Below are 13,490 nucleotides of genomic sequence, written 5' to 3'. Positions count from 1 at the left end.
ACTGCAAATGATTATTTGAGGTTTGGAGGTATTTAAGCTAAATGATTACTTTTGTTTTCCACCAGTAATATTTAATGTTTAAGTGTGTATAACAAAGACAAAAGATAATTGCGATTCATTCTTTTCGAAAGCCATCGGTGTGGCATAGCATGCCATTTTCTTTGTATTCAGAGGACAGTTTTAAAAATGTATGTGGAGGTTTGGTTTTTGAGGGGTTTAACAGCTTTTTTTAACAGTTTTGGGTGGATGACATTAAAAAAAAATAATAATTTACCTGTATTCACATTTCATGTCTTTTTATATTTCTATTCACCAACATTTAAAAAAGATATTCTAGTATTAGCTCCAGGCCTTGAGAGCCGGTGTCCTGCAGGTTTTAGATGTGTCCTTGATCCAACACAGCTGATTCAAATGGCTAAATGACCTCCTCAACATGTCTTGTAGTTCTCCAGGGGCCTGGTAACGAACTGATCATGTGATTCAGGTGTGTTGACCCAGGGTGAGATCTAAAACCTGCAGGACACCGGCCCTTGAGGCCTGGAGTTCCCCACCCCTGATCTGATAGGTTCAATGTTTTTGAGAAAGTAAGGAGATTAATAGAAATCCGATCCCTTGTATCTTCTTCCAGCAACGGCTCAAGGCTATATTAAAGAAATGTCGGCAAACCTGTTTTGACAAGTGGGGAAAAAAGAAAACTAAACAGAGCCACAGAAAGCTGCAACCATTTTCAAACTGACCATTTGGCAGCGTTATCAAAGTATCATTGTTCTGAAATGGTAAAATCCTTTTTTGAATAAAACAATGTGACCACACATCTATTTTTCAGGCCATGCCACTGCAAAGCAAATCCTCTCCCACTCACACAGAAAAGTTGACCCCACACACACTGGACACGGACACAGATTAAAAAAAAGCATCATCATTTGGAAACTATTTATTGAACATTTGCAACCAGTTAAATACAGAACTCTTTTCTCTCTACATCCCTCAACAGCAGGGACTGGCTCCACTTCATTACACTCTTGAGAGGAGGGAATGTTACAGGACTTGGTAAGGCGCACACTGTGCTGGAAGTCTTTTGGCTTTCTTTCTTCTGATAATAAAGAGAAACGAAATCTGCCTCTCAAATGTCCAACTCTGCTTCCTCTCCTCGCAACTGTTTGACCTGCAGCCAGGTGCTTCTGTCAATCCATACAGCCCGTGGCAAAAATGACACAAATAGGAGGCGAGAAGAGAAAACTGGTATAGACTACTGAGAACAATCCCTACTGGATGTAGTCTCAGATGTGTAGCCATGACTGAAAAGCTAAAAGTAAAATGATCAACATGAATATATTAGAAAAATGGCAATTAGTCTTTAATGAACACCTCGCCTCACCACCTCCCAAACAAGTTTTGGGTTATAAATTAAAACTGTCCAAATAAAATCAATTAACCAAGACTTTGGGCCCCTGTTCAGTTCCACTTCAAGACTGGAAAATCGTCATTGAAAAAAAACAAATGGCACTTTTCAGTCTCTTGAACTGGAATCTAGAATCTCGACTCCAATGACATCGACCCCAACCCTAAAAAATCAACTCTAATTTACATATATGGGTGAGGTGCTCTTCAAGCCTCTGCCATTTTAGCAGTTGTTCCCCAAGGGACAATGAGAAGGGGGCTCTGTGGTCTCTTGGGTGGGGTCGGGGTGAGGTGTGGGGCTAGGCCACGGTTTTGAAGGTCTGCAGTATGAGGTTGGTTTGGTGGATGAGCCGGTTTGCGCTGATGAAGACATTTATTGCCCTGGGAACAAAGAAAAATGATAGCTTGTGAAAACTCACTGGAGAACATCATACACAGTACAACAGAGTGAACAACAACTTTAGAACAAGAGTGGAAAAGCTGCCTTCCCTTATCTAATTGGTTAAGGATATTCAAATCTAAACAATAGGAGTAGAAGTCCTGCAAGCATGGATGCTCCTGTGACCCTCTCTAACAACTTTATCCACAGTTGACACAAAACAGGATGACACTTTGTTTGCACACGGACAAAAGTCATACCTTGGAACACTTTGCATTAGTTATTATCAATCTGATGATAACCAACTATGAGCTAGTTCCTCCTACAAAACCACGAACACCAGTTTTCTCAAATAAGGACTGCAGTAACGTTAACATTTTGCCGCTTCAATTGCAATCTCCCACATCCCAAAATATGGAATCTTTTCACCCAATTTCTATAGTGGCTATATCTGAAATAAAATCCTCAACTTACCCACAACCACTTACCCACAACCATAAAACCCCAAGTTTTTGACTCTGTTGGGGTTTCTGTGGTCACACTCATAAATTGCTCTTTGATGCAAGACTGTCCCCCCAAGTGCTTTAAACAGGGGGTTATCCAAACAGCAATACACACAAGTTATAGACCTCTTTAAAACTTCCTTTCATTGCTAAAATATTTGAAAAATTTGCTGAGACAAGGTGTTAGAGAAGCCCGATATTCCAGATAACTTTGGTTTCAGGATGTTACAGTCCACAGAAACAGCTCCTTAAAGTCTCAAATTCTGATAGCTGTAGATACGGGTGACTGTTGATGTCTTGTTTTGCTGGATCTTAGCTCAGCCACTGATACAGTTGATCATCAAATCTTCTACGTTGACAAATCTTAAATTATGCTTTATTATTCAACAATTTCTGGATCCGTTTCCTCTGTTTTTAGAAACCACTGCTTTCTTGAACTTTTACTGTGAAATATCTTTATGCACACTATATGCAACAACGACCAGGCAGTTTTAGAAAATACATTTGCACATGTTTAACAGAGACACACATTATATGACAGGCACACAGAGCTTACCAACTCTTTTTTATGTTTTAATGCAATTCAAGATTCAATAGAATCTGTCTTTAAAACAGGGTACTGATTAGCTGAGGCATAACACGTGGTGCCATACTTACTTTCCATCTTTGAAGTATGTTTTGAGGGTGTCACTGAAACTTTTGGAGTATTTCACAAACTCCTTTTTCTGGTGTTCCAGGGCCTTGCCGAGCAGAAAATAAAGCAAAAACATCCATTTGAAATGAGGGGAAAATGTGAAATAATTCAAGTAGTAGTAATTGTAGCGTATTCATTACTCACTCTGCGATTCTGGTACTGATATTTTTTAATGACATTGTTGACTGTGTCCAGGAGCTCTTTTATGGCGCTGGCAATGTCTCTGTGAAGTAAAATGAAACATTTTTTTTTTCAAACACAAATTCAACCAAGAAGCTAAAGGATAAAATCGGAATCAAGCACTACCTCAACCCCTTCCCCCGATATATCTCAAACATCTATTAGAGATGTCTGCTAGAGCTTGTTGGATGGATCTAAATATCGACAGTATCGATACCAACGCAGGTATTGGTATCAGATAGATACTAGCAATACTGAATTTATGCAAACTCAGTATATAGCCTACTGAATTGTGTTAAATCAATAATATTTTTTAGGAAACTGGAATCATGCACTATGAAAAATGTTTGAACATTTTGCTCAATATTTCTCCAAAGGTCTTCAATGATTGTTGTAGAATTTTCAAAACAAAATCGTCCAATTTAGCAGTATTTTCCAGATGTTTTACTACACAATTTCAAACAAAAGGGCCACAGGAAAAGTGTAAGGTGTCCATTTGGAAGATGTGATGGAAAATTTAAAACAGCTAATGGGCCTTAAGAAGAATGCAAGCATAAAAGAGCATATTTACCAGTTTTTATCCATCTTTGAACAATCTCCCTATAACATTTATTAGAGCATAGAAAAAAAATCCAGCACTGCATTGTTATAAATTAACAGTTATAACAAAAAAAATAGATCTCAACTCAGCAAATTTCAATGTATGATTCTTGAAATAGTTATTAAATATATAGATAAAGAGTCACGCATCTTATAAGGAAGAGAAAGTGAAAATTTCAACCACAAACACCTGCATCATAGTAGTATGCAAATACTATGGTGCCCATTTCTAATTGTGTGGAGAGACAGAATGCATATGTGCAATATCCGCTTTCATTTGTAATCTGGTGGAAACCCTGGAGCGTGTGTGTGCATTCGCACTCACTTGATAGTTTGTAGGAAGCGTACTCTGTCATTGATCTCATCTGGGATTTTGCTGAGGATGTGTTTAAGAGCTCTGGCCTTCTCATTTAGGTCCTGGAACTCCTGCTCAGGTCGGTCAATCATGAACTCTGCAGGGGAGATGAACAAAACAAAACAAAAAAACGAAACACACACACACAAAAAAAAAGGATGTTTAGCACACCCACAAAGACTAGATGATTTACAACATCTAACAGAGCATCTTAACATAGCATCTAAAGTGAGGCTGTATCGAAAAACAACACAAGCCTGTACTTGCACTGACATTAGCACAATTAGATGCATGAAAATGCATCTAATTGTGCATGCATGTCCTTGGCAAATCAAATATCTGGAATCCAGTTTTATTTGGTGTATTTTATTTGACTGTATGTAAACAACAAACAGCAAGCAGCTGCCCTAAATACAGAAGTATCAATTCTAGTTTTAACTTTCTAACTAGAAACTCAGCTGACTATGTTTCAACCCTCAGGTGTTTCCTGCAGAGTACACGCATTTTCCCATAAACTTCCAAAAGCGTGGGAGCAAACAATGTTTGCTTTAATAAAGAACAGAACAGATGTTCAGTGTTAAACCAATTAACTATTAGACGTGTCCTGGTGCATGCGTAACAATCAAGTTTCTCTGAATCATTAGACACACTGTCAGTACTGCAAATACAGTTTGCTTTGGCAAGATTAGAGGACACATGAATGTATCTTTGCGAGTCAACATATAATGTGACAACACAAGCCTTCCTGAGAATATAACACATTTACAAGGTGAAGTCAAGAACATTTCAGTGTGAAAATGCTGTCTCTCTACCCACCTTCCACATCATCAGCTGCCATGCGCAGTAGGGATTCAGTGAAGTTGATTTGGATGTTTTTTTTCTCCAAGATCTTCATTATGATGTCCTGAGTCAGGCCGGGGTTCTCCCTCTCCGCCTGACAGAAGAGGAGAGTCATACATGTGAGGTGAGCAAGACAAACAAGGCGCTCGGTTTGTCTTCTCCAATAAAAGCACCAGGGGGGCTTAGCCGAAGGCGCATAGGACAGAGTCAGAAATGTATTGAAAGTCAGGTGTCCCCTGTGACGCGCTCAGATGAATGTACAAAAGCTCTCCACCTGAATAATTCAACAAGGTAGGAAGCAGCGAGGGCAGCAGAGAGCCTAATCAGAGAGACAAGTGAACAAAAGCCCCACAAATGCCAAAGTAAAACAGCTGTAAAGGGATCAAATGTCCCTTTGGTTTGTATAATGATAAAGCCGCTTCAACTCTATTAATATTTCATTTGCGCGCGCGCACACACACACACACACACACACTTAACACAACTGGCATCTGGAGTGGTATAGAAGCAATCTATGCCTGTGCCACTGTGCTTCTATTATCCCAGTGCAATCAGGAGGTTGCTCTGTTATTAACAAAAACCTCTTCTGATCACTGCAGGCTGGTGTCCAAATCACAGCACGAGTGTGAATATCAGTGCCTCTCATGTTCTATTAATACCTGCTGAGTTAATTCATTTAAACACTAAGTATGAAAACTGAGGTGCTCAAGTTTAAGGAACATAAAAAAAACCTAATGCATAACTGATAATAAAGGTAAGAGTGCTAAGAGTTTTTTCCCCACATCTCTGGCCAGCTCCATTTCTAACAAACAAAAGGAAAAATACAGACAAATGAAAGCAGTAACATAATTCATTTTACAACGAGGAAAAAGAACCTATCCTGCGACATGAAAAGGTAGTAGAAATAAAATCTGGGAAAAAAACTGGACTTTGTATTTCACCAAAAATAAACAAATAAATCAGATAAGCACACAGCTGATTTTGACTACTTCCCAGTTAAAAACAATAGAAATTGCCCTTAGCCAATGAGCATATCCTGGATAATACACATATCTAACAATTGGAATAAAAATTTACAAAACTGACTTAACTTTTTATTCCGTATTACCCAAAGTGAGTGACTGAACCCACACTCTCATCAAAAAAATAAAATCTAAAGACCATTTTACCACAGACTTCTATAGGTGTGGATCCTTTTGCAACCACATGGATTGCCCCCTGGTGGTCATTAAAAAGAATGCAGGTTGAATATACTTCAGAAGTTAAACAGAAGCTACATCCAACTCTTACGCAGCTTCTATCTTTGTAACCTATCTTTGTTTGCATCAGACACACATTTTGCAATGACCCAGTTATCATGCCAGTCAAGGAGAATACATGCCTCTTGTTATTCTGCCAAAGCAACAAACTCATTATTGGTGAGGGCACCAGACAAAAAGCAGATGCACCTGCAATGTGTCACGCGAGCTGGAATGCAGCCTAAGTATAACAACCAAAGATGACGCAAAATTTGAAGGTGTGAGCAATACTTCATGTCTCGGGCCTTCTGCCTGATACACAGTCTTACCTTTATGAAGGCTGCTCTGAGAGTCTGAGCTGCTGATAGGTTGATCCTCTCCAGCTAAAAAAGGGGGGAAAGCAAACATGTTGATGCCAAATCTGGACATGCTGCGTCCATCACAGGTTATGTATACACATTTTTTTCATCCTAAATTAAAGCATTCTGATTAAAGATGTCAGGTCAGGTTTATACAGTCTTGCGTTAAACGTAACAGTAGTTACGTGTGAAATAAGTTTGGTTTTGGTATGTCTTTGATCAGCTCCCTGTAGGTGGGTATCTATCATGTCATCAAAGGAGAGCACATAATCACTTAATCATTTACAAAGAACAATTTTTATTTTGATACATTTATGAAAACACTTAGATGCCCCTTTGATGTGGACTGAAGTTTTGAGCCTCTGTATATGGACCATATTTAATATGTTTGGGCTTTTAAGCTGAGTGTAATCAGAATGCTGGGCTCTATGTAAAAACACAGCCACGCTGTAGTGCTGGATGATATGAAAAATAATCTGATCACATTGATCTTTTCCATATCAGTCGATATTAGTATCAATTAAACCACTGTTTCATTCTAGCTTTAAGGTTCCTTTTTACTCCTGATGTATGAAGATATAGTTTATTTTGCTTTAAATGTTATTTATTTTCTGTCTGAAGTTACACATGATATACTGTAAAACTTTACACAACTGTATTTAAATACACGACACGGGTATATAATAAAGTCAATTCTAACCAGGCAAAAGCTTCAAGTCAAAGAAGTTAAAGAACGCAAACAAAGTGGAAAAACTAAATTCCAAATAAATAAAGTAGGTATCAAAACAATAAAAATAATTTTTTTTAAAGTAGTATAACATATTTTGTATAGATTCAAACTGTTTTACATTATTGGGAAACAAACCCACAAGTAAATAAATTCGAAATTAAGAACACTCTTCGTGGAAAACTTAAGAAACCTTCAAATGTAAACAAAGGAGAACAAACTAAACGCGTCATATTCACTCAATTATGCTTTGCTTTTGCTCTGACACAATAAATAAATAAATAAATACATACATACAAATGAAGAAAAAAAAAAAAGAAGGTACAAGAAGTCCAGAAATGTCTCTTTGAAGTGAGCAGTGAGGCTCATGTGCATATATGACCTAACCATAAAACCTCTGTGTTAATGAAGTATAAGAGCTGTTCAGCTGTTTCTGTGGACACTGTGTGTAGATGAGAAATTGCCATCTGAGAGAAATATTTACGTCCTGGGACCTAGTAACAAGAGTTAGTGACTTTAATCAGCCGCTTAAATCCAACATTTTCTACTGTGCTTACCAACATTAAAGTGTTTGACAATTAGGGCTGCCACAAACGATTATTTTGATAGTCAACTAGTCACCGATTATTTTTATGATTAGTCGACTACTCAGATCATGCATCCATTGGATGTAATACGTACAGCTTATTGCACCAGCATGCATCTGCTCTTATATAACTATCATTAGCTTACAGCTTTAAGTGTTTAAGGTATGCGCCAACTAAAAATAAAGACAAGATAATAGTTTATTAAACTTTTAACATCTGCTCTTTGCTCCCTAAAATATAACAGGACATTGGAGTAAATTCTCTACTATCTCACACTTCTGTTTAATCAGTTTTTTGTTTGACGTTTGTTCAGCTCTGTGAAAGCTATAACTTTAATCTCAGCCAAACTGTTTTACTCAGGAACAAATAAAACACTGAAAAAAGCCAAACAACAATTTTTTTAAGTTATCTAAGTGACTTATATATCATGTTTAACCCGAGTAAGGAAAGACCGTGGGCGTTCGGAAAACATTGTTTTACATACATACTTAAATCCATCCATCCATCCATTCACTTCCGCTTATCCTTTTCAGGGTCGCGGGGGGCGCTGGAGCCTATCCCAGCTGTCATAGGGCGAGAGGCGGGGTACACCCTGGACAGGTCGCCAGTCTGTCGCAAGGCTAACACACAGGGACAAACGACCATTCGCACTCACATTCATTTGCACATTCACACCTACATACTTAAATCTCACTACTTATTCCTGCATCTTTCAGGATCTTACAAAGCTTCAAACGACGCGTCGACTATTCAATTAGTCGTCGACAATTTTGATAGTCGACGTAATCGTGACTAGTCTACTAATCGTGGCAGCCCTGTTGACAGTAAAGTGGGCAGCTACATTCAAGATATCACTGTGTTGGTTTGTTTTTTCTTTAGAATGCATGACATGAATGGTAAAGACTTGCATTACACGTGTATGTATAATGCAAATAAATGGTGTAAGGACGGCACTGCTTCAGATGGTAAAACCTATTTATGGAATTACGTGTGTCTATGCTTTCAACAGTTTGCAGTGTATGCTGCTCTGCTTCTTTGTCTGACTTTAAATAACCCAAATATCTCCACACTACCTCTGCCAAGTATGACTAAAAATAAAAACAACACAGACTGGTTTCTGATACTTGAGGTTATCACAGAAGTGCATTTTAGCAGCCTAAAACAAATGACAAGGTGTGTGTATGTATGTATGTATGTATGTATGTATGTATGTTTTGCATATTTCTCATGTTTTTATGTTTCAAACCATCAAACAACTCTTTATATTAGACGAAGATAACCCAAGATTCTATTTATTAGACAATCCAAACCCATCTGGTCCTATGTGAAAAAGTAATTGCTCCCTAAACCTAATAGGTTTGGCCAAAACTTCTTTATTTATTTATATTTTTCCCTTTTTCTTCTTCTTTTAAGTAAGCCATTTTCAAGCATGAACAGCCTGTCTAAGGTCATGCCAAAGCATCTCAATAGGATTAAAGTCTTGACAATGCCACCCCAAAACCTTCATTTTATTTTTTGTTTGGTTTTTATGAGCTTGAGCTTCAGTGCATGAATTGATGGCTGGACATTCTCCTTCAAGATTTTCTGGTAGGGAGCAGAATTTGTGGTTCCCTCAATTACGGAAAGTTATTCAGGTCCTGAAGCAGCTCAGACATGTTTGACTGTTGGTATGATGTTCTTTTATGAAATGCTGATGCAACGGGACTCAAACCTTCCAAAACTCTGGTAGACATGAGACAAACCTTTGTGTTCTTTTGGTCAACAGTGGTTTATACCTAGAAATTCTCCCATATGCCATTTTTTCTTATTGTTAAATCATGAAAAATGGCCTTAACTGAAGCAAATCAGGGCTGCAGTCCTTTTAATGTTGTTCTGGGTTTATTTGACCTCCTGGATACGTTGATGTGCTTTTGGGGTATTTTTGATAGGTTGCCCACTCCTGGGAAGGTTCACCACTGCTCCATGTTTTCTCCATTTGTGAATAATGGTTCTCACTTTGATTTGCTGGAGTCCTAAAGCAAACAAAGTGAATAATCCTTTCCAGACTGACATTTTCATCTCTTGACTTTCTTAAGCTCTTGGTATGATGTGTTTCTTTACGAGATCGTTTAGCCTACCTCGCTTTGTCTGACAGGTTCTATTTAAGAGATTCTTGATTCGCCAAGTAATCAGGTCTGGGTGTGGCTAGTGACATTCGACTCAGCTTTTCAAAAAATGTGGTTAATCAAAGTTGAGTTTCTCCCTTATTAAATGAAATAATCATTTTAAAACTGCATTCTGTATTTACTTCTGTTATCGTTTTCCAATATCTACATTTGTTTATTGATCCAAAACATATAACTGTATGTAATATGCAAAAAACAAACAAACAAACAAACAAAAAAAAAAAACAGGAAGTGGGCAAATACTTGTTCACAGCACTGTGTATGCATCTTTGTTTCTGCTATGCCGATTCATTATTATAATCACCTGCTATATGGATATATTTTCAAATGTGTTACTGGGTCTCTGGTTTCTCATACAGGCATGCTAATGCTGATAGCTTCCCTGCACATCTCCTGATGAGGGGATGTCCAGGGAAGCTATCAGCGCCTTTGTCCCCAGCATGTGATATTTTACCTCATTGAAAACTGGATACATCACGGCGTACAGCGTCATGGATACCATGGAGTTTGTCTCCGCTTCATTCTTCATCTCCTCCATTGTCATCCTCCAGGGAGGAGCAGCTCTGGTTGTAACAGTGAGGAAGAATCTGCAGCTCACATACACTCACACATACACTCAACCAGTCACACACACACGCTCAAAACCACGCAAACTCCAGAGTATAGTAGCCTGAAGAAGAAAAATGTGAGACAGTAAAACAGAGTAAACGAAGAAACTGGATTTATAAAAGTACACAACTAAAACTCCTGAACACCCTAACAAACATATGAAATAATAAATATAACTTATAAAATCACTATGACACATTCCTTATAACCTCTATTTGTATTTGGTATTTATGCACTGTAATGTCTAATTCATTAATGTCAGATATTTATTCTGGAATGCCGACTCAATACTGTTTAACTAGCATTTTCTATCGTGTTCAGACAAAAAGAAAACCAAATTGACCATATTACTATTAGTTAGTAGTTAATACTATTGACCAGTATTGAAGTCATTTCAAAAGCTTTCTATTAGTTCATAAAGCTCTCAATGGCTTGCCTCCCTCCCTATCTCTGACTCAATGTTAACCCAATCAAACCTCTCAGGCCATCAAGTGCAGATCTTTTGAATATTTCCCAAATCAGATCCAAGTTTGCCGAGTGGTCTTTCTGCTACTGTGCTCCTGTTCTTTGGAACAAGCTGCTCGCTGACTCAAAACCTTGGGTTTTCCCATAAAGTTTTATTTTGCCATTTTGACTGCCTTAAGAGACTGTCAAACCTACGCAGGTTTTTAATGTTTCCATCATTTGTTTTAAGCACGTTTACGTAGAAGGAAATTTTCTATATAAATAAAGCTGCCATTGCCATTCAAACACTGCTCTTTTGTGAGTCTGGAGAAGGGGAGTGGCACAGTTACCTGGCTGATGACAGCAAACCTTCAATGACCAAACAGCAACGTAAATATATGACAGTTGACGGAATTAAGAAGAGCTTATTAGAAGCAAGACACCATTCATAATTCTGTTGATTCATATCAAAATATGTAAAAGTCCAAAAGGAATGACAGGAATAACATTAACAACAACAAAAAAGTTTGGAGATGTAGATCAGACATTAGCCTCCTAAATACCATCTGGGGTATTCAGCTAGGCTAGCCAAATATCTCTCGATGTCATTACGTTTACATTAAAACAAATGTTTAGATTTTTTTTTCAAAGTCATAAACTAGATTAACATTACTATTTTTCAACCAAACGCGATGGTAGCTGGCAAACCCAACCACTTAAGCAGCTTACTGGATGTATACAAGCCCAGGTATTTGAGACTCGGCTAACTGGACGTAGCTAACCGAGTAGATATAAAGTAGACGTTACATTGAGCTGGCTATTTTTCTTGAGACTGTTAAAATCAAGAGTCAGAACAACAAATGGGTGGGTATAGTATTATATTTGTCGCGATCTACCCGTAAAGATATCAACCTGAGGCCTATGGCCGAGCATATCGATGGTAGCGAACTGCTAGCAGTGAAGAGCCGAGCTTCCGTGCTAGCTCTGGTAATTTCTGGATTTATATTTTTTGAGATCCTAAAACACGCCAACCGGCTGGTTTAGGACAAATGTGTACATTACAGTATGTGTCAAAAAATGTGAGCAGGTATCTACCTTTTGTCTGACTTCGTAAATGGGATGGTTACGCCGTCGATAGCCTTTTTAGCTGCTGTGTTTTCTCTACAACTTAAGGCGGAAGTTTTTTAGGACTGGCCCGAGCGACATCTTCCGGCCCGTTGCTACGTAAACACACACCGTCCAATCAAAGAGCGGATAAATTAAGCGACTCTGACGTCATTTAAATAGTTACATTGTACACGTAGTAGAGTTTTGAGTTACTTTGCGGAAGTCTTGTCTTCTCATGATAAAAATATCACACGGGCGTTTCTCTCCTTCGGACTCGGTAAGTTCTCAGGGGAATCCAGACTTGAGAGTCCAGGACTGAGACAGCAGTGTGGCAGCATCACAGCTCAGCTCAGCTCCATTGTGTCCTTCAGTTCCTTGTTGGGCTTAATTTCATTTTGACTAATATTTACAATGCAATGCAGATGCACTGTGAGCAGGTTGGACAGGGTAAGAAATGAAACAGCTGAGGTTGAGCCTCTGAAGCCAAGTCAGAGTGGTAAGGCTATGGTTTGGACATGTGCAGAGGGGAGGGGACAGTGGATATATTGCAGAATGGATGTTGAATATGGAGCTGCCATGGAGCAGGTAAAGAGGAGGACCATTGGTGTGAGAGAGAAAGGGTCCTAGGGAGACGGTGAGATGGAGACAGACATTCAGCTGTGGTGAAATATGGTGCTTCCCAAGAATTTAAACCCAATTTGATTTGGTAAATGTTGCTTTCAAAGTGAAAAAAAAAGAGCACCCAAACTATTTACTTAAATTAACTCATTCACTGCCAGCCATTGGCAGTGAATGAGTTAAACCCATTGACTCATTCACTGCAATTGACGGCTATAGACGTCAATGGCAGTGAATGAGTTAAAGTTGTAACACCACTGTAGTGCATCAGCTCATTATGTAGAATGACTGACGGAATCATATACACTGTGTTGTTGGACCATAATAATTGAATCAATGACAGGTGTTACTTAGATATTGTTGATAGCTCATTTATAATATTCCATTGAATCTGCAAAATGATAAGTAACTACAGCTTTAGCAAAGCAGACCTCAGGCCATTACACTACCAGTACCATGTCTGACTGTTGGTGGGATGTTTTTTGGTTTGTTTGTTTTGTTTTTTTTATTAAATGCTATGCTGTCCTATTTTTCACCAGATGTAACGGGACTCAAACCTTCCACAAAGTTCAACGTTGATCTCATCAGTCCACAGAATAATTTTTCAAAAGTATGGAGGATCGTCAAGATGGGTTGTGTTGTAAATGTGGGACAAGTCTTTGTGTTCTTTTGGTCAGCAGTGCA

General features: G+C 38.4%; 1 protein-coding gene across 1 annotated transcript; it reads right to left on the bottom strand.

Moving 5' to 3' along the window:
• Positions 1-919: 919 nt before the first annotated feature.
• LOC308388949 (programmed cell death protein 10) lies at positions 920-12,323 on the bottom strand. Its single transcript, XM_080869990.1, has 8 exons — positions 12,177-12,323; positions 10,483-10,698; positions 6,520-6,573; positions 4,929-5,046; positions 4,083-4,209; positions 3,122-3,200; positions 2,941-3,023; positions 920-1,782 (listed from the first exon to the last, which is right to left on the bottom strand). Exons 2-8 carry the CDS (start codon positions 10,570-10,572, stop codon positions 1,701-1,703), a joined length of 633 nt encoding a protein of 210 aa, XP_080726116.1. The 5' UTR covers positions 10,573-10,698; positions 12,177-12,323; the 3' UTR covers positions 920-1,700.
• Between the last annotated feature and the right edge of the window lie 1,167 nt (positions 12,324-13,490).

Source organism: Rhamphochromis sp. 'chilingali' (assembly GCF_963969265.1).
Source record: "Rhamphochromis sp. 'chilingali' genome assembly, chromosome: 21".
NCBI classification, from domain to species: Eukaryota; Metazoa; Chordata; class Actinopteri; order Cichliformes; family Cichlidae; genus Rhamphochromis; species Rhamphochromis sp. 'chilingali'.
This window is presented reverse-complemented; position numbering and strand designations above follow the sequence as displayed.